Source organism: Girardinichthys multiradiatus, chromosome 21 (assembly GCF_021462225.1).
Source record: "Girardinichthys multiradiatus isolate DD_20200921_A chromosome 21, DD_fGirMul_XY1, whole genome shotgun sequence".
NCBI lineage: Eukaryota > Metazoa > Chordata > Actinopteri > Cyprinodontiformes > Goodeidae > Girardinichthys > Girardinichthys multiradiatus.
In genome coordinates, this window is record NC_061813.1 from 1,528,107 (window position 1) to 1,550,836 (window position 22,730).

The 22,730-nt window shown below is 40.6% G+C and overlaps 1 protein-coding gene across 1 annotated transcript in view; it reads right to left on the bottom strand.

Moving 5' to 3' along the window:
* snx7 (sorting nexin 7) overlaps window positions 1-11,794 on the bottom strand; it is a 55,320-nt gene extending 43,526 nt beyond the window's left edge. The window contains exons 1-3 of the mRNA XM_047348927.1: window positions 11,608-11,794; window positions 3,269-3,451; window positions 2,316-2,426 (exon numbers count right to left, since the gene is read on the bottom strand). Coding sequence (XP_047204883.1) covers window positions 2,316-2,426; window positions 3,269-3,451; window positions 11,608-11,691 — 378 coding nt within the window. The 5' untranslated portion in view covers window positions 11,692-11,794. The remainder of the gene's footprint in view (window positions 1-2,315; window positions 2,427-3,268; window positions 3,452-11,607) is intronic.
* Between the last annotated feature and the right edge of the window lie 10,936 nt (window positions 11,795-22,730).

A 22,730-nucleotide genomic window follows, 5' to 3' on the forward strand; every position in this document is an offset into this window, starting at 1 on the left:
CAATGAGGCGTGGTATGACAGAACAACAGATCAAGATGTAATTCTGACATATTTTAGGTTAGGGAGAGAAGATGAAGGGACAACACAGCTAAAACAGGCAAACTCACCTTACTGGACCATTAGCGTTTCATCCGCTTATTGAAATCAAGTTTGTCTCAACTTTAAAACACAGCCCAAATTAAAAACAAAACTAGCCTCAGGGATTAGTGGCTGGTTGGCACGCAAATAGTTAAAGGCTCACAATGAAATATATAGTTTATTTATACAAATGCTTTTATGCAGAAGCTCAAAAAGAAATGTTATGGAGGCTAGTCTTTCTTTGGTCGGTTTATGATTGACGAATACAAGTGGTATCTGTCACATCTTCACAGCTTCCAAACACTGATCTGATGGCTCTGATTCAGACACTGGGTTTTCTGGAGCCCCGTGTGAAGGAGCTGGAGATGAGATTGCAACCTCAAGATGAGATGCAAGTCTGAAACCAGTGAGTGCGCCCCCCTCCTGATCCTTGCTCTTAGCAATCTGAAGCCAGCAGCAGGACTTTGATGTGTGCAAAGTCGAATTGATTACAACCACAATGTCGTCACAGGTCTGTTTAAAAAGTCACTCAGACATCTACTGCTGATCCAGAACGCTGCTGGCCGAGTCCTCACTAAAACTAAGAAAGTATCACCCAGAGAGCATATGACCCGGATTCTAAAGTCCTTCCACTGACTCCCTGTATCTAGAATAGATACAATAGATGTAGAATAGACTTTAAAATACTTCTGTTAGTCTATAAGTCACTGAATGGCTTAGCACCTAAATACATTTAAACGCTACTGCTGTTGTATCAACGTTCCCAAACCACTCAGGTCTTCTGGTTCCAGTCTTCTCTACATCCCCAGAACCAGAACCAAACATGGAGAAGCAGCATTCAGTTCTTATGCATCCAGAAGAATGTAAAAATACTAAATCTCTGAGTTATTTTAAATCAAGGTCTATTTGTTTAGATTTGCTTTTGATTTTATTTAAACTATTAACTGAAGCATTAATCTTAGTCTGTAGTCCAACTTTTTATTACCTGCCTTTATCATGTCACTGTATTGTACTTTTTTCATAATGTAAAGCATTTTAAATTGTCTTGTTGCTGAAGGGTGCTATTCAAATAAACTTATCTTGCCTTACAACCATGTTTGAAAGCTTCTGTTGCCATTTACCAGATTATCAGAAATCTCTGAAGATGGACAACCAAACTGTTTGGAGGATGATGTCATAATAATAATAATGTTGGAAACTCATGGTGTCACAACCTAATCAGTTAAATAATAAATAATAAAACCTGCAAAGGTTTCCTGAGCCTCTTAATGGTCTCTCCGTCGGGGTCAATAGGAGACACAATCATGGAGAAGACTGCTGACTGGACAGATGTCCAGAAGACATTCATCGACACCCTCCATAAGGAGGTTAAGCCACAAAAGGTCATTGTTGTTGAAAGAGTGCTGTGTCCAAGCATATTCATAAAAGGTTGACTGGAAGGGAAAAGTGTGGTAGGTAAAGGTGCACCAGCAACAGGGGTACCTGCAGCCTCGAGGGAATTTTCAAGCAAAATTTATTGGAGAATGAAGTTTGCATTATATTTGTAAATAAGGTCCCAGAGTCTGGAAGAAGAATGGAGAAGCAACAGAATCCATGTTGGCTGAAATCCAGTTTGAAGGTTCCAGAGTCAGCGATGATCTGGGCTACCATGTTACCTGCTGGTTCTGGTCCACTGGATTTTCTGAAGTAAACAGTCAACACAGCCATCTACCAGGACATTTTAAAGCGTTTCATGCTTCCTTCTGCTGGCAAGCTTTATGAAGACGCTGATCTTGGTACCTGCCATGTTGCGCTGATGCACTGATTCAGGTGAAAGGAGCCAAAGTATTGAGCGCATGAACATAAGAATGAACATACTTTTCAGAAGTCTGACTTTTCTGTTTAAAATATCCTTTTCTATTGATCTCATGTGATATTCTAATATTCTGGGACACCGAATTTTTGATTTTCATTCTCTGTAAGCCATAATCATCCAAATCATAAATAAAGACTTAAAAATAGCTCACTTTATGTGTAACTAATCTATGTAATATATGCGTTCACATTCGGAAATAAGAGACAACAAACATTGAACTTTTTCACAATATTGTACATTTGTTTTGTAAAAATACCTGTATTACAGTTCCTAATACAAGCAAAAAGAAATTAACGGGTTCCATTATAGTCTTCTGAGTCCGAAACAGAAACCTCAATATTTACTTCTGGTGTGGCTGAAAAGGTGATGCTGTGATACATACATGGACAATTAGAGTTGGGTAGTTTTCCTCCAACCGGCTTTTGAGCCACAGAAAATCCTGGTACCGTCGATGTACTTCATACTCGCTGGAGTCAAACTCACTGCGTGTGGTCTGGAGAAGACAAACGTTCATCATGCAGATTTACTTCTGTGCTTTGATCAGTACTGGGACTTAATTTTAACTAAGTAATTACAAAAACAAATAATGCGTTAAAAAGTAATCACACTGTGAACTATAAACCCATATCCCATCTAGAACAAGTTGTTGAATGAACAGTTGAGTAAATATCAGATGGTGCAGATGATTGTTACTACAGTCTATGAAACATCCAGTCCTGTCACATTTATCAGTGTGTGTTTTACCTATGGCACTCTTCTGTTACATGGTGTGTGTGTTTATCAAGATGACGCTTTTTAGACTGACGATGTTCTACTGCATAGGGAGCTTCTGTCAGTTGATTTTTTCTATCCCACTTTTAGGTTTACTGACTATGTTGGGCTGAAAGTCCAAGGCTCCGTTCACAACGAATGACTTCAACAATTAAAATAATTATTTGTTGAGTTACTCAGAAGACTGTGCCAAGTCCCCTGCCATGTCAGCCACACCAGGCATTAGCCATGTTGAGGTAAGGGGATTATCATCAGTGCAGACAGAGATTCTGCATATCGTAGTACGAGATTAAAATGCTTATAGGGTCATGGCTACATCTTTTAAGTACCACTCGTGTTAATAACCTAATAGTGGTGCATATGTGTGGAAGTTGCAGATTACCAAAATATCAAAAAACTCCAGCCTGGTTTAGCTGCAGAAATCGAGTCATTTCATGACATCAACAAACAGTACTTAGTTCCACTAATTTTCATATTAACTCAAAAATATGCATTTTAAACCGGTTCACAACAGACTGTGGAACTACTAACATACTCTGTGAGTGGACAGATTTACTAGCTCACCTTGGTCACAACTCTGTACATAACGAAGGTCTCAATAGCAGTGATGTGGCTCTCTGGGTTGTCCACAGTAATGAAGATCTCTTTATTAATGGCATCTTGCTGCTCCTCTTCATCCAGTCTGAACTGGTTGACCATGGAGTCAGGAGAGTTGGGCATGGGGCTACCTTCAGCCAGGGAGGTGTTCTGGATAAACAGATAATAATATGTTCTTCTTATGCTCTTAGATTAGTGTGATGATTTCAACAGTGTGGGTTGATCATGAAAAATGATTAAACCATAGCCTGACTACGCTCAGCAGTTTGAATAATACATGTCTTCTGTAGGGGGGAAAAAAAAGAACAAATTATAAACTACTGTTTATGTCTTCCAATGGTCCGATTCTCACCATTTTGCTTTATTTTATGCCCAGTTCAACATGTTTTGGTTATGAGTGGGTTATGAGGATATGTGGTTAAACCTCTAGATAATCAAAAACGTTCGCTCATGAAACAAATTGTTTTCTATGACCTGCCAAGTTTATGTTCTGTGTTTTTGGTATGGCAGGATGATATCTTATTCATCCATCCATCCATTATCTAAACCCTCTTATTTGTGCAGGGCCGCAGGGATGATGCAGCCTTCACGAATCAAAAAGCTTCCACCTTGTGACATCTACAGATAATGAATCACTGCTGGATGTGCAGGTTTATGATGTAGGAAAATAAAACATCACAATGAAGAAATTATTGTTAAATATTCAGAGTAGAGGGTGGAACAGGAACTGCTCTACTCAATATGAAACAGTAAGCAATACACTTTAACAATATCATTACATTTTTAGGCTGGAATTATTTCATGTTTTCAAAGAGCATGTCATACTTTAGCACGTTGCTGTTTAGAAAGTTGGACATTTGAACTGAACAGGTATTTGATAGTGACAACACTAACAACATAATAATAGTGATCTAGATGAAGTGCAGTAGAACAAATTCAGCAGTACATGTTAGAAAAAGCTTCTGTATACATCCACAGTATGACACACACAAGACCTCCCTCACTGTGGAGGTACTGTCCTCACATTCAAATCATACTGTTTATGCAAACATCAGTGCTCCCTGTAGGACGGTTTCCTCTGAAACAGCCTAGAAACTGCTGAGGTCAGCAGAAACTCTAAGGGATATACAGCAAAGAGAGATCTAACTCTGACCCTGTTTTAAGAATAGCCGCCTACTCACCCTGCAGCACTTCTTCACAAAATGTAGTCAACTCAAGATAAGTTTATTTTCAAAGAACTGGTTGTTATGGTTGCAGACTAAAGGAACAAGGGAGCAGCCTACTCTATAGGAGTTACACATGTTTTGGCATCATCATATAATCTTTTATATTTGAATTAGCTTAGATTATCTGAACCAAAATGATGAAGAAATGTCTGTCTGTAATTGAACTAGAAATGTAAAATACACAAAGGTGGGATTCTGACACGCCTAATGGTAGCCCTGTAAATTTTAACCTAAAATAATACACTCACCGGCCACTTTATTAGGTACACCTTGCTAGTACCAGGTTGGACCCCCTTCAGAACTGCCTTAATCCTTGGTGGCATAGATTCAACAAGGTACTGAAACATTCCTCAGAGAGTTTGGTCCATATAGACATGATAGCATCACACAGATGCTGCAGATTTGTCGGCTGCATCCATGATGAGAATCTACACCACATCCCAAAGGTGCTCTATTAGATTAAGATCTGGTGAATGGAGGCCATTTGAGTCCAGTGAACTCATTGTCATGTTCAAGAAACCAGTCTGAGATGATTCCTGCTTTATGACATGACGTATTATCCTGCTGGAAGTAACCATCAGAAGATGGGTCCACTGTGGTCATAAAGGGATGGACATGGTCAGCAACAATACTCAGGTAGGCTGTGGCGTTGACACAATGCTCAATTTGTACTAAGGGGCCCAAAATGTGCCAAGAAAATATCCCCCACACCATTATACCACCACCACCAGCAGCCTAAACCGTTGATACAAGGCAGGATGGATCCATGCTTTCATGTCGTTGACACCAAATTCTGACCCTACCATCCGAATGTCGCAGCAGAAATCGAGACTCATCAGACCAGGCAACGTTTTTCCAATTTTCTATTGTCCAATTTTGGTGAGCCTGTGTGAATTGTAGCTTCAGTTTCCTGTTCTAGCTGACAGGAGTAGCACCCGGTGTGGTCTTCTGCTGCTGTAGCCCATCCGCCTCAAGGTTTGACATGTTGTGCGTTCAGAGATGCTCTTCTGCATGCCTTGGTTGTAATGAGTGGCCATTCTCCTCTGACCTCTGCCATCAACAAGGCACTTGCGCCCACAGAACTGCTGCTCACTGGATATTTTCTCTTTTTCGGACCATTCTCTGTAAACCCTAGAGATGGTAGTGCGTGAAAATCCCAGTAGATCAACAGTTTCTGAAATACTCAGACAAGCCCGTCTGGCACCAACAACCATGCTACGTTCAAAGTCACTTAAATCACCTTTCTTCCCCATTCTGATGCTCAGTTTGAACTGCAGCAGATCATCTTGACCATGTCTACATGCCCAAATGCATTGAGTTGCTGCCATGTGATTGGCTGATTAGAAAGTTGCGTTAACTAGCAGTTGGACAGTTGTACCTAATAAAGTGGCTGGTGAGTGTATGACTGTGGTTGTTGAACTGCTACAAGTGGAAAATATCCAGGATGATTTACTTTACAGCTGCCCTGAGAGGCTCGCCAGGTCTTGTGATTATGGTAATCTAATCAGTGAACTCTGTCTTTGTTATGAGAGGAAGAGGGATAAGTCTGGTAGGTCAAACCAAACACGTCAGATAGTATTCTGCTCAGTTCTGTAAACCACTGGTTTCTGTAAACCCCTCTGAATTGAATCTTTGAACCAGGCCAGGCGGATTAATGACAGCTGGTGTTAGGGCTACAGCGACTGGATCATTATGAGCTTAGCCACATTATATGAACTCGAACATTTAACAGAATTCCAGGTTCATCCAATTTCCAACAGCCTGTCTCAAAGTGAAGCAGGAGAACCTCTGTAAGCATCTGTCCTCGTATGTTCTTCTTGTATGTTCTGGCCGGTGTTTACATCCCACCTAAGCTGATAACACACATGGAGAAAAAACACCCAGACTCGTCATTGTTCTTGGGGATTTTAACAGCGCAAATCTCTTTTTTTTCTACAACTTATTTTTGTTATTGAGTTTTCTTCGAACGGTCACAGTGTTGGAGCACATCGTACATACATAGTTATACATTCTTACATCAATGTCCTTATTAACCAGTATTGATGGTGGTGTCGTCTTCTTGTGATCTATAATCTGGCCATTTTTCCTCAAATTGTGTCTCTTGTAGTCCTATTTTATGTGTAATATTTCCATAACAAATAGTTCTTCCACTGTGCACAGCCACCGCTGCAAGGTTGGTGGTTCCACTTTGTACCACAATTTCGTAATTGTTTTTTCACTTGCTGATAGCAGCAAATACTCTCAGTATGCATTGTCCTAGATTACCCAGATAAAGTATTTGACACTTTTTTGGCACCTCATATCCTGTTAATTTTTTTTTTACTTAGCCATATTTTGTCCCAATAATCTTTTATCATTTGACATGATAAAAGATTTCTTTTTTTTTTACCGTGTCCTGTCCGGCTCTGTGTACTATTTAATTCCGTACCTCAGTGTAAGAACATTCATCTTGACTATCTCTAGCCAAAATCCAAGACCAAAATAACAGCCAACCCTATCTCCAAGTCTTTCCTAATTTCCTGGTTGATTTTTAAATAATTTGTCATATAATCAAATAACTTATTCATTTCTTTTGTGACATTTACTCCTAAGTATTTTATCGATTTTGCTTTCTGGTTGAGCTTATATATGCATCCTTTTTCTCCTGTGATGGAGAATAAATTAATTGACAAAATTTGCATTTTTGTGAATCCTGAATACTTTCCATAATCCTCTAATAACCTCTAATAGTTTTTAGGCAGCTATTGTTATCCTGCTTTTTTTTAAAAAAACACTGTATCATCCACATAAAGTCCTACTCTATGTTCCTCCTCCCCTATCTTCACCCCCTTAACATCTATTTGGTGCCTCATCATTTAAGCTAATGGTTCGATAAACAATGCGAAGAGACAGCACCCATCATGTTCCTCTTTCTAATGTGAATTTCTTTGTCAAGCTACCGTTTATTTTAATCCTTGCCTGTGGTTCCTGATACAGTGCCTTGCTAAAGTACTCGGCCCCCTGGAACTGGTCAACCTCTTGCCACATTTCAGGCTTCAAACATAAAGATATAAAATTCAATTTTTTTGTGAAGAATCAACAACAAGTGGGACACACTCGTGAAGTGGAATGAAATTTATTGGATGTGTCAAACTTTTTTAACAAATAAAAAACTTAAAAGTGGGGCATGCAATATTATTTGGCCCCCTTGAGTTAATACTTTGTAGCGCCACCCTTTCCTCCAATTACAGCTGCAAGTCACTTGGGGTTTGTCTCTATCAGTTTTGCATTGCATTGTGGCCAAACAGTTTGATTTTGGTTTCATCTGACCAGAGCACCTTCTTCCACATGTTTGGTGTCTCCCAGGTGGCTTGTGGCAAACTTTAAATGAGACTTTTTATGGATATCTTTGAGAAATGGCTTTCTTCTTGCCACTCTTCCGTAAAGGCCAGATTTGTGCAGTGTACGACTGATTGTTGTCCTATAGACAGACTCTCCCACCTCAGCTGTAGATCTCTGCAGTTCATCAAGAATGATCATGGACCTCTTGGCTGCATCTCTGATCAGTCTTCTCCTTGTTTGAGATGGAAGTTTAGAGGGACGGCCGGGTCTTGGTAGATTTGCAGTGGTCTGATACTCCTTCCATTTCAATATTATTGCTTGCACAGTGCTCCTTGGGATGTTTAAAGCTTGGGAAATCTTTTTGTATCCAAATCCGGCTTTAAACTTCTCCACAACAGTATCTCGGACCTGGCTGGTGTGTTCCTTGGTCTTCATGATGCTCTCTGTGCTTTGAACAGAACCCTGAGACTATCACAGAGCAGGTGCATTTATACGGAGACTTGATTACACACAGGTGGATTCTATTTATCATCATCAGTCATTTGGGACAACATGAATCATTCAGAGATCCTCACTGAACTTCTGGAGTCAGTTTGCTGCACTGAAAGTAAGGGGGCCGGATAATATTACACGCCCCACTTTTCAGTTTTATATTTGTTAAAAAAGTTTGACACATCCAATAAATTTCACTCCACTTCACGATTGTGTCCCACTTGTCTTTGATTCTTCACAAAAAATTAGAATTTTATATCTTTATGTTTGAAGCCTGAAATGTGGCAAGAGGTTGACCAGTTTAAGGGGGCCGAGTACTTTCACAAGGCTCTGTACATCAATTTCTGTGAGGACGTGTGTGCAGAGGAAGACCTTCTGCAAGATTGGTTTACATGGGTCACTTCCCATCTCAGGAAGCTGCTTAGGCACAAAGAAGAGTTTTACAGCAATGGGGATCGGGCCTTGTATAAGTGGGCAAGAAACAAACTGACCAAGGAGATCAGGGCTGTTAAGAGAAGCTACCGCAAGAAACTAAAAAATCAGCTTCTCAGCTAATGTTCCAGCTGCAGTTTGGATTGGTCTGAGAAACATCCCTGCCTAGAAGAGCCCATCTCCCAACTCTGAGCAGAATCCTAGTCTGGCACATGACTTTAAGAGCTTCTACCGCAGGTTTGAAAAGCAGCCGTTAACACCTCCCACCAACTCGTCCATATCACGTTCAAACACTAAAGCTCCCATGCACTAACCACACTCGTCTCCTTAGTTTGGATTGAAGATCTCCGAGGAAAATGTAAATAGGCCCTTTCATCGATCAGAAGACCAGGAAAGCTCCAGGGCCTGACAATGTCCTCCCTCGTGCCTGAGAACCTGTGCTGACCAACCGGCCCCCATCTTCACTCATACTTTCAAAAAGTCTCTGGATCTATGAGTGGTTTCTTCATGCTTGAAATGATTCAAATTCCTTGTTTGTGTGTCACAAACTTGGATGAAAGTGTTGATATGCAACACATGCATATTGGGAAAGTTAGATGTTTCAAAAGAGAAAATGAATTAAGTAAAAAAATAACAAATATTTTTAGTCCCCATAGCTGAGTGTAAATGAATATTCTAATGGTCCTTTTCAACTGGCTCTATGTAGGCCAGCCCCAATCCACCCAGCCCGCTTTGTGAGTGTTTCCATTACTGTTTTTCCGTACTGTGTTGTCCGTTTACGGCCATGTTCCTGAGCAGGTACAACTGAGTAGGGACTAAATGTGATGTGAACAGTCTGTTGTTCACATCAAGGTTTTCACCGAGGTAGTACAGGGAAAGTTTATTCAACTCAAAAACGACTACATTTTGGGCTTTTTCAATGGCCACAGCGGGTCAAACCGAAATATTTGCAAATTATAAACCATGACTGAAGGCTGAAAGAAAAGAAAAGAAAAAGGACACCATGTCAGCTTTCTGAATTACAGGCAGGTAGGGGCTCTGTATTTAATAACATCCTAAATCAACTGATCACACATAAATTCAGCTGTTCAGACTTGCAAACATTTCCCTCAAAACACACATAACAAAACCACCATAAAACAGTGTGTTTGGTTCGGAAATTTATTGACTGTCTTAAAATTCTGGCTGGGCTGTGGTCCAGATAATTATCCCACTGGATCATTTTATACATAAAAATATACAAGACATTCTTGCATATACAATAACACAAAAAGTATTTGTATTTTGGTTTTTTTATGTTTTTATTTTCTATGAATATTTTATGGTTTCACGCAGATGACTTTAATGTGACAATGTAACACATTTAACAGCGCACTACACTGATGGCTGGAGGCAGGGCTTCCAGCCAGAACTCCAGCCGTCAGTGAGTCAGTGAAGAGGCAGTAGGTTCTACACAGAGTGCCTCAAACAACTCAGTGGAAAATGGGCCAAAGACTTCATTCAATTAAAGAAGTGTGGTAAACAAATGATGTGAGTGATATACAATCACCAACCACTTTATTAGGTACAACTGTCCAGCTGCTCGTTAACGTAAATTTCTAATCAGCCAATCAAATGGCAGCAACTCAATGCATTTAGGCATGTAGACATGGTAAAGACGATCTCCTGCAGTTCAAACCGAGCATCAGAATGGGGAAGAAAGGTGATTTAAGTGACTTTGAACGTAGCATGGTTGTTGGTGCCAGACGGACTGGTCTGAGTATTTCAGAAACTGCTGATCTACTGGGATTTTCACGCACTACCATCTCTAGGGTTTACAGAGAATGGTCCGAAAAAGAGAAAACATCCAGTGAGCGGCAGTTCTGTGGGCCTAATGCCTTGTTGATGGCAGAGGTCAGAGGAGAATGGCCATACTGGTTCCAGCTGATAGAAAGGCAACAGTAACTCAAAGAACCACTTGTTACAACCAAGGCATGCAGAAGAGCATCTCTGAACACACAACACATCGAACCTTGAGGCAGATGGGCTACAGCAGCAGAAGACCACACCGGGTGCTACTCCTGTCAGCTAGAACAGGAAACTGAGGCTACAATTCACACAGCCTCACCAAAATCGGACAATAGAGGATTGGAAAAACGTTGCCTGGTCTGATGAGTCTCGATTTCTGCTGCGACATTCGGATGGTCGGGTCAGAATTTGGTGTCAACGACATGAAAGCATGGATCCATCCTGCCTTGTATCAACGGTTCAGGCTGGTGGTGGTGGTGGTGTAATGGTGTGGGGGATATTTTCTTGCCACACTTTGGGCCCCTTGGTACCAATTGAGCATTATTGGTATAAACACTTAATACAATAGCATGCACTTTGGTGCACTTATTTCAAGTACTTTAGAAAATATCAGATACAGAAGAGCGATTTATGGTTTATATGGGGATAGTCTTGTAATGTCATAATGTGATGTTAGATTTAAAACTAACATACCTATCAAAGAACCCTTACTGGTCCTCAGGAAAGACCTCCAAGTAAAGCAGATATCGGTACCGTTCAGGAAGCCGATTGGTGCATTATTTACCTGAAATTCTGGGTTGCTCTTTTACTCAGGCACAAGGTCAGCTTCCCTAACTTACAGAACTGAATGTCGACATAATTTCTTTTAGCAAAATTAAGCGGTTCGAAAACAACAGCGGTAGTGAAAAAGTTTGGCGTTATTTACGACAGAGTCTGGATTCTGGATACGGTTCTGTTCAACGCTTCCTGATGTCAGCTGAACGCGAATCAAAGTCCAGAAACTCGGAGCGGAGCAAAGCGGAATGTTCGACACCAACTTTGTTTTACCTTACTGAACACCTCAAGGTCTTCATCTTCATCCAGGTCCAACATGTGTCCAGAAATGTCCGCTGGGACCGTGGCTCCACTCATTACGCCGCCCGACCTTTCCAATGAAATCAATTCAGTCAGAAGACCTGAGTGAAACTTCCATTCCAACTTCTGAGCGGCAGATGACACATCCACAGCTACCGACACCACTTCCGCTGAGCACTTTCAAAGTATAAGCATGAGAACTGCGGCTGTTCTTTAGCCTCTTCAATTCACTTTATTTTGCGCTCATTCACAATAAAATACCGCCTAAAAGCAGCCAAGTCCATCAGATTTGAGGTATATATAGAAATATGAACTGAGAGTAATCCAGTCATGAAGACGGATCCAAATCCTGGTACATGAGGCGCAGTTCAATCCTGAGTGACAATGCAGTCAGTCCAGTGGTTGTGTATGACAACTTACTGAAAATGTTCAGCACGACAAAGGTGTGGGATGACAGATTAAATGACATTAAATGGCTAATCATATATTCTTGAGAGATTAAATAAATCGATTACATGATGAAAGAAGTAGTGCAGACTTCTTTGGTATTTTATGAAGAAACTAAATAACTGGTGCTTTTATTTTGCTAAATAACTAACCCACTTTCGGTATAATTATTGTCCTTTTTTAATACAACTGGAATCTACAGTACGCAGATGCGGAAGAGTCAGATCAGCATACAATCGGTCCTTTCACAGAGTGGCTTAAACTGATGGGTGTGTGCGGTAGTAGCTCCACAGCACTTTATCCTTCCTGCTACTGACCGACATGACTGTGGTTTACTCTTGTTTCAATAATGGTGCAAGACAGAAACTTTTTCAAAGATATCCCTTATCTCAGGTGATAGTGCATAAAGCTGAAATGGCTGTTATTCCATCGCTTCTGTTCAGGGTCAAACAGTGCATGTGGTTGCAGCCAGTTTTCTTGGCACTGCCTGTGATTCCTTACATCCACACTCTAGGAAAAACCATTGGAAAAACCCAAAAATCACATCTCCAACTGCACATGTCTGGAGCTGTCTTATTAATCCATGTAGCAGTCTGAGGTAACAGTACTTAAACATTTAGGAAATTCATTTTATATCAGAGAAATGTGTGAAGTTGACTGTAATCAGAGATGAGTTGCAATGAAATACCATACTTTTCATAATCTGTTGTGTAAAAACCAGTATGATAAAAAAAAGAGATAGAACCAGGAGTTTCTTACACATGGTTATGCAAAGAACAAAACAAGGATGCACATCAGTGTTTGTTGGAAGCATTAAATTCATTAAAATGACTCCATGGAAAATTTAGTTCCTGTGCAGAAAAATGGGATCCACGACAACTCCTAGGGTTGTAGACAACATAAAATGCAGAATAAAAAAAATAACGACAGTATAAAAAGACCTGTAGACTTTCTACTGAAATCCTAACCATTTAAAATATGATCTCATTTGTAACAATGTCTTTTGTCTTTAACCAATCAATACACATATTTACTCCTTCTGTCCTATTTTATTCTGTTCCGTTTTATCAAACTATATAGAATGGACGGTAGTCGTAGTATTATTGCTTACATTACAAGTGCCATAGCCTGATCTTGATCTGTGTCTCACTCAAACCTGCCCCCCTGGGAACATAACATGTAACTAACAACCCACTTGTTACATGGCCAATTACCAGGTTGGCTGGGCCTACAAGTAAGAGCTAAAAAGGCTGAATGAAGCTGGTTCTCTCAATTGCAGTCATATAAATTCTCAAGAAGGGTGTATTTCCTACAATTTACAAAAAAACATCTTTAAATCTTTTAACCATCTCAAAATAAAGAAGTCGGAGCAGAGTTGGCTACTATAGGACTGATGTCTAACTGACGTTGGCAACTGAAAAAAAATATGTTAACAATATAAAATATTTTTGCACAGTCAAATATGGGGCCCTACTACAGGTGTGTACACTCACCGGCCACTTTATTAGGTACACCTGTCCAGCTGCTCGTTAACGTAACTTTCTAATCAGCCAATCATATGGCAGCAACTCAATGCATTTAGGCATATAGACATGGTCAAGATGATCTGCTGCAGTTCAAACTGAGCATCAGAATGGGGAAGAAAGGTGATTTAAGTGACTTTGAACGTAGCATGGTTGTTGGTGCCAGACGGGCTGGTCTGAGTATTTCAGAAACTGCTGATCTACTGGGATTTTCGCGCACTACCATCTCTAGGGTTTACAGAGAATGGTTCGAAAAAGAGAAAACATCCAGTGAGCGGCGGTTCTGTGGGCCTAATGCCTTGTTGATGCCAGAGGTCAGAGGAGAATGGCCAGGCTGGTTCCAGCTGATAGAAAGGCAACAGTAACTCAAAGAACCACTTGTTACAACCAAGGCATGCAGAAGAGCATCTCTGAACTCACAACACGTGGAACCTTGAGGCGGATGGGCTACAGCAGCAGAAGACCACACCGGGTGCTACTCCTGTCAGCTAGAACAGGAAACTGAGGCTACAATTCACACAGCCTCACCAAAATTGGACAATAGAAGTTTGGAAAAACGTTGCCTGGTCTGATGAGTCTCGATTTCTGCTGCGGCATTCGGATGGTCGGGTCAGAATTTGGTGTCAATGACATGAAAGCATGGGTCCATCCTGCCTTGTATCAACGGTTTAGGCTGGTGGTGGTGGTATAATGGTGTGGGGGATATTTTCTTGCCACACTTTGGGCCCCTTAGTACCAATTGAGCATCGTGTCAATGTCACAGCCAACCTGAATATTGTTGCTGACCATGTCCATCCCTTTATGACACTTCAACTGTTTCTGTCTTAGTTTGGCATGCACACAAAATAACATAGGGCATGAAAACACATTAATACAACTACAACGCTGTATAATTGTATCCTGTGCAGATATTAAATTGTATTCAAATGAGTAAATAAATCCAGCTCAAAACATCTATTTACCAGGTCCAACTGCATGTTTTAAGACATAAGCAGAGGACCATACTCTTTAGTGTCATGTTTGCACTAGACTAAAACAGACTTCTGTGTTTTGGGATTGATCTAACATTGTGCTGAGTTCTAATTCTTTTAGGCGTAGTTTTTTTGAACAATGACGACACAATGTTGCAATCTAAATTGTTGTAATTCAAAACGAACACACATATTTCAATTCAATTCAATTCAAAAATTCTTTATTAATCCCAAAGGGAAATTAAATGTTGTTGTAGCTTATTATGAGGGTTTCCTCAAAGAGCCGTTGTAGATGATGATGGCTGTGAGCAGACATCATTTGTGAAGAGATCAGGATTTAATCTAAATTAACTGAAAACCTTGCCAAAACGAAGAGTCAGGAGAACGTTTCAGAGTCCTTCCCATCTGAAATCTCATTTCCTGCTCAGCATTTGAAACAATATGATACAGTCTGCATTTTTGTTGGGGCCAGACTTGGTGCCACCTTCAGTCTTGTCAACAAATGGCTTCACAGCCAGGCTCTCTGTCACCTTGAGGACTCAAGTAATTGTCCAAACATGAAGAGCTGGTGCAGCGTACACAGACAGCCTGTGTGCAGATGAAGCAGTCATTTGCATAATGCAATCATAATCTTTATTTACTGTAGTGTGGTGGGCCCTTGGGCTGCACTGACACAAGCCTCAGCGCCAAAAGATGTCAGTGTTGTACAAGCCACGTTGCACTACAGTCATTCATGCTACCTCTGGCCGCTGCTTGTTTTTGGCTCAATCATAAGCTGTACTACATTCTGAGTACAGCATCATAGCTGCTGCTTTAGATATCTTACTTATGTCTTACTGATTTGTGTAAAACAAAATTTGTGCAGTTAACTACAGGAACTAGGAGAGATTCTTTCTCAGTTACAGTTCTGTGCAAAAGGTCCCAAACCACATTTTTATTGCTTCCAATAAGACTTTTTGAATCTTTTTAAGTGGTCAGTCTGGCATATATATATATATATATATATCGAATCCATACAGTAAAACAACAGTATTTTTCTTCAGCTGTAGGGGACCTAAAAACACCTGTCACATCTTCTCATAGTCAAGCAGAAGGGAGGCTTGCCAAATAAATCAGTTCAACTCCACGGTCACTATTGTCTGTTCACCACATTCAGTCTCTATAGTAACAAGCCATTACAGCCGCTGTAATTGGTTATTTTCTCTACTATTTCAATACTCTGTCATCTTTTAACCCTGATATCCACCACAACATTATAACAAAGGTTGTGCAGCAGACCCAATGCTTTTTCAACTGGGCAGAATGGTATTGCTGCTGATTTAGTCAAAAACAAATAGACAGCAGTGTCTTCCTCGCAGACGTTTATGCTGCTTCTTACACATCAGCTTTTAATAATTCATCATGTGATCCATGGGGCGACATGAGCGGGAAAAAGCAATTGTGTACTTGTTTCCCTAACAGCCCCTCTGTCCAGCATCTTTCTACAAGCAAACTACATAATGTACATCCTCACTCAGTCAGATGGCTGCCTCCTTAGCAGTCATGGAACTTCTCTGCAAAAGTCTCTATAAAAAAACTCCTAAATGCAAAGGATGAACCTGTGTCATGTCTGCACATAACCTAGCACACAAGTGATTGTTTTATGGTCAATGTCAATGACATTCCATTGTTCTCACATTTTCATCCTAACATTTATTATGGGAAAAAAGCTAGCCAAACTAACCTGGTCCAATGTAAAATAAATGTTAACTGCTTGTGCCACCTTTACAACTGTAACTGGTAATGAGTGTTTTTGCAGAGATAATTTCATGAATAACATTCAAGCATGAATGCCCAGATTAAGATCATACCACAGGAGCTAAATGCGATTTAAATCTAGACTTTGATTAGGCCACTACAACATCTTCTTTTTGTTTTTTCAGGAGGCGTTGAGAAGTCGACTTGCTAGTGTCCTGCTGCATGAGCCAATTAAACCACTGTAGCTCAAAGAGTTAGTTTGGATTTTTTGGAGCATGGTTCTGTGAAGGTATGGGGAACAATTCTCTAACCCAAAGTATATAGACGTCAGATTACCATGGGTTTGTAGGAAAATTAAGTATACCCTCAAAGGTGGTGGAAGCTAAGAAGCTATTTTGACATGTGCTATATCAACCCACTTTATTAGCTGATTTGGTGAATCAGCTGATTATCACTCTGTTGGGATCATTTTTAAGCCTAGGAACATACTATTAGAGGAACATGGACGTTGTTTGGCTGAACAAAGCAGCACCCGAATTTAACAATGCTCTGTTGTAAAATTGCGAAGTAAAATTGAGTTTTATTTTAAAGATTTGTCTGAATGAGTCATTGATTCACTTTTGGATTAATTAGGGTAGGTAGGCCTCTTCTGGGAAGGTTCACCACTGTTCCATGTTATCTTCATTTATGAGTAAAGGCTCTCTTTGTGGTTCAATTGAGCCTCAAAGCCTTAAACACATATCAGTCCGGAACAGTTTATTCACATCAATGACCTTGTTTCTCCTTGTATTGCATGACGTCTAATAATGGAACCATTTACAGTATATAATGGTCCAATAACTATCTGTGGTGTGTGAAAGGGATTCATCATTTGAATGAACTCAAATGTGTCAGCAAATATGGTTCAATGAACTTACATGACCTTCCTCCATAGAGTAGACTTGAAGATAGGGTGAGGTGCTCCATCTTCCGAGGGGAACTCAGATGAGCGCAAAACCTCCTCCGACACATAGATTTTTGGTAAACAGATTAAAAAATATTGTTAAAAAAATCTCTGGCAAAGAGCAGATGTAAGAGTTTAAAGCTAAATTTTTGCTTGAACTTGCTAAAAACTGAAAATTTCGAATCCTAAATACTGGTTTTGCTAATTTACTAAATGTCTGGGAAATAAAATCTCTAGTTCAGTCTGACATATTTTAGGGTATTTTATAAGAATAACATTTTCTTTTTTCATAAAGACCTTTACATTCCAGACAAATAACTTATCCTATTTAATGCCCCAGTCTGTTCTGACTGACCCTAGAAAAGCAAATTGTGATGTATATCTGGTAACTAAACTAACTGTAAACTGATTTCTCCTATCTATGCTCACTTATGTTATGTGTCATCACATAACCCTTTCAAACATCACCTATTATCCTAAATAGGCAGAAGATAATCAATGCATATTGATCCATTCTCTCCACTACAGTCATAATTACTGCCAGTTTATCTCGTTTAATAAGATTGTTAAATCTACTCTCTCACATCTGAATACTCACAACATTGAACATAATTATTCTATTCCAACACTCCACGGGACATTTTGCTTTATTTTTTTAATATGCACCCTTCCAATTGCATTACAAACAATGCAGCCTTCCACTTTTGGCATTTTGTAATTCAAAACAATTCAAGCTCTCCCTGACAGGAATACTAAGGAGAAAAGAAAGGCACTCCAACACCAACCAGCATTAACATAGAGGAAACCATTACCACAACAGGAAGGTTGTGTCATGCATGCCTGGCAGATCACTTGTCTCATTCTTGTGAGTAGAATGTTTTTGTGTATACATGTCAGTGCCACTGTATGTACCCTCATCTACTTGGCTGCCTTAACTCCCCAAGGCTGTATGCTTTTAGTGACACATGAAGGAAATGCAACACAAGACAATATGTGATGTCAGTGTGTGCGTGTGTATGGGTAGTTTACACGTGTGTACATGTGTGTCTACCCATCCCCCCACCTTTCAGATTGGAATTTTCTGTAATGGTACTACAAAGGTCAGGCTTTTTCAGTGCTTGGCTGTAGCAGCGCTGTGCTAAAGGTCACCTCGCCATACCATTACATTATCTCCATGCCATTTCATACCAGTTTGTCTGTCTGATTGATTTTTAAAATAAAGTTGCATCTTCTGAAGGTTTTGGTGTGGCTGCTTGTCTTTCACAATGAAAGCTGTGCAAAGGTAGAAAAAAGAGAGAAAAACGGGGGGTCGTTGCCAGAGCTAAGTGATTGTCAGACTAGGAGAGGTGTGTCTAGCGTTCATGCCTCAAATGGTGACAATGATGAGCATTGCCTGCTGTGCAGGTGGCTGCCTTTTGTCAAGGTTCACTGTTGTTAGTGTTTCATATGTGCAGGTGTTGAAACATCACATCTAGTTGGCATAGAAACTTTCACATTGATGTGTAAAAGGTTAGAAGACCACCTCTAGATTAAGGGGAAAGTGTTTTATCTATAGTCTTTGTATATTTAAGGTTTCTTCATAGAATAATACCTTTGTCATTTTTATATTGAGCTTTGATACATTGTTCTTGTTTTTTTCTTTTCATTTGGTGGGGAAGCCAGTGTTATAAATTATGTGGGGGTTAAAAATCCCTTCATCTTTGTCTCTGTCAGAGGAACATCTGTACATTTGAGAAAATGAATATGTTGACAATTGCATTGACAAAAACTGTTTTGCAATTTTCCTGTATGAATGCGACCACTGCAGTCTTTGGCACTGCATTATTGGAAAGTGTGTGTATGACTGCAAATTTGCCCCCTGTATGTGCATCATAGTTAAAGTAACAAAAAGGGTAAAAGCCCCACAACTTGGGGCTGGTGGCATGGACCACCAAGGGTCGCTACTCCAGGTAGCAGGACCCAATCACACCCACATGATAGCCGTACACCTGACGGGAGCCTGAGGAAGATCAAAGGAACAGCAGCCCCTAGGCCAGAGGAAGGAAAGACACGAATATAGAATATAAGACATATTTTCAGCTGTTTCACACTTTTTTGTTCAGTATATACAGGGGTTGGCAATGAAACTGAAACACCTGGTTTTAGACCACAATAATTTATTAGTATGGTGTAGGGCCTCCTTATGCGGCCAATACAGCGTCAATTCATCTTGGGAATGACATATACAAGTCCTGCACAGTGGTCAGAGGGATTTTAAGCCATTCTTCTTGCAGGATAGTGGCCAGGTCACTACGTGATACTGGTGGAGGAAAACGTTTCCTGACTCGCTCCTCCAAAACACCCCAAAGTGGCTCAATAATATTTAGATCTGGTGACTGTGCAGGCCATGGGAGATGTTCAACTTCACTTTCATGTTCATCAAACCAATCTTTCACCAGTCTTGCTGTGTGTATTGGTGCATTGTCATCCTGATACACGGCACCGCCTTCAGGATACAATGTTTGAACCATTGGATGCACATGATCCTCAAGAATGGTTCGGTAGTCCTTGGCAGTGACGCGCTCATCTAGCACAAGTATTGGGCCAAGGGAAGCCATGATATGGCAGCCCAAACCATCACTGATCCACCCCCATGCTTCATTCTGGGCATGCAACAGTCTGGGTGGTACGCTTCTTTGGGGCTTCTCCACACCGTAACTCTCCCGGATGTAGGGAAAACAGTAAAGGTGGACTCATCAGAGAACAATACATGTTTCACATTGTCCACAGCCCAAGATTTGCGCTCCTTGCACCATTGAAACCGACGTTTGGCATTGGCATGAGTGACCAAAAGTTTGACTATAGCAGCCCGGCCGTGTATATTGACCCTGTGGAGCTCCTGACGGACAGTTCTGGTGGAAACAGGAGAGTTGAGGTGCACATTTAATTCTGCTGTGATTTGAGCAGCCGTGGTTTCATGTTTTTTGGATACAATCCGGGTTAACACCCGAACATCCCTTTCAGACAGCTTCCTCTTGCGTCCACAGTTAATCCTGTTGGATGTGGTTCGTCCTTCTTGGTGGTATGCTGACATGACCATGGATACCGTGGCTCTTGATACATCACAAAGACTTGCTGTCTTGGTCACAGATGCGCCAGCAAGACGTGCACCAACAATTTGTCCTCTTTTGAACTCTGGTATGTCACCCATAATGTTGTGTGCATTTCAATATTTTGAGCAAAACTGTGCTCTTACACTGCTAATTGAACCCTATATGTATATATATATATATATATATATATATATATATATATATATATGTGTATATATATATACAGGTCCTTCTCAAAATATTAGCATATTGTGATAAAGTTCATTATTTTCCATAATGTCTTGATGAAAATTTAACATTCATATATTTTAGATTAATTGCACACTAACTGAAATATTTCAGGTCTTTTATTGTCTTAATACGGATGATTTTGGCATATAGCTCATGAAAACCCAAAATTCCTATCTCACAAAATTAGCATATTTCATCCGACCAATAAAAGAAAAGTGTTTTTAATACAAAAAACGTCAACCTTCAAATAATCATGTACAGTTATGCACTCAATACTTGGTCGGGAATCCTTTTGCAGAAATGACTGCTTCAATGCGGCGTGGCATGGAGGCAATCAGCCTGTGGCACTGCTGAGGTCTTATGGAGGCCCAGGATGCTTCGATAGCGGCCTTTAGCTTATCCAGAGTGTTGGGTCTTGAGTCTCTCAATGTTCTCTTCACAATATCCCACAGATTCTCTATGGGGTTCAGGTCAGGAGAGTTGGCAGGCCAATTGAGCACAGTGATACCATGGTCAGTAAACCATTTACCAGTGGTTTTGGCACTGTGAGCAGGTGCCAGGTCGTGATGAAAAATGAAATCTTCATCTCCATAAAGCTTTTCAGCAGATGGAAGCATGAAGTGCTCCAAAATCTCCTGATAGCTAGCTGCATTGACCCTGCCCTTGATAAAACACAGTGGACCAACACCAGCAGCTGACACGGCACCCCAGACCATCACTGACTGTGGGTACTTGACACTGGACTTCTGGCATTTTGGCATTTCCTTCTCCCCAGTCTTCCTCGAGACTCTGGCACCTTGATTTCTGAATGACATGCAGAATTTGCTTTCATCCGAAAAAAGTACTTTGGACCACTGAGCAACAGTCCAGTGCTGCTTCTCTGTAGCCCAGGTCAGGCGCTTCTGCCGCTGTTTCTGGTTCAAAAGTGGCTTGACCTGGGGAATGCAGCACCTGTAGCCCATTTCCTGCACACGCCTGTGCACGGTGGCTCTGGATGTTTCTACTCCAGACTCAGTCCACTGCTTCCGCAGGTCCCCCAAGGTCTGGAATCGGCCCTTCTCCACAATCTTCCTCAGGGTCCGGTCACCTCTTCTCGTTGTGCAGCGTTTTCTGCCACACTTTTTCCTTCCCACAGACTTCCCACTGAGGTGCCTTGATACAGCACTCTGGGAACAGCCTATTCGTTCAGAAATGTCTTTCTGTGTCTTACCCTCTTGCTTGAGGGTGTCAATAGTGGCCTTCTGGACAGCAGTCAGGTCGGCAGTCTAACCCATGATTGGGGTTTTGAGTGATGAACCAGGCTGGGAGTTTTAAAGGCCTCAGGAATCTTTTGCAGGTGTTTAGAGTTAACTCGTTGATTCGGATGATTAGGTTCATAGCTCGTTTAGAGACCCTTTTAATGATATGCTAATTTTGTGAGATAGGAATTTTGGGTTTTCATGAGCTGTATGCCAAAATCATCCATATTAAGACAATAAAAGACCTGAAATATTTCAGTTAGTGTGCAATGAATCTAAAATATATGAATGTTAAATTTTCATCATTATGGAAAAATAATGAACTTTATCACAATATGCTAAGAAGGACCTGTATTCATATGTAACAGGTGGTACCACGAGGGTTCGCACCTTCCCTGGGTCTAGGCCTCAATAAAAGGGAAGCTGGCAGTGTTGTTGGGAGGTGACAGTTTCCTGTAGGTGGCCAGTTGGTTGTTTGGCTTCACATGCTATGTGCATGTGATTGTGGTAGGTTTGGAGAACAGTTTTATAAATTGATTGTTTTAAACAGTTTTGTATATGCTGATGTGTGGGGTATATTCTTATAACAGGGCCATGCATTTTTCAAAGAACAAAGATTGAAGTGAAATTGACTGGGCATGGGGTTCGATGCCACAGGTAGGCCTTTAGGGTTTCGGGTTTTAATTAGATTGTGTTGTATATGGGTTTGTTAATGTTTTGTTTGTAAGGGCCACACTCAATGCTGAGGATCTGCTGTGTCAGAGTGTGGGCTTATTAGACACCACAGGTATGGAGTGATTTTTAGTTTGTTTTAAGAGATTGATTAGAATAAAGTGTTCATTGCATTTAGTAATTCTTATGTGTTGTGTTTTTACAGTTTATCACCGTTTACCTGCTGTCCTTCTTGGTTTTGT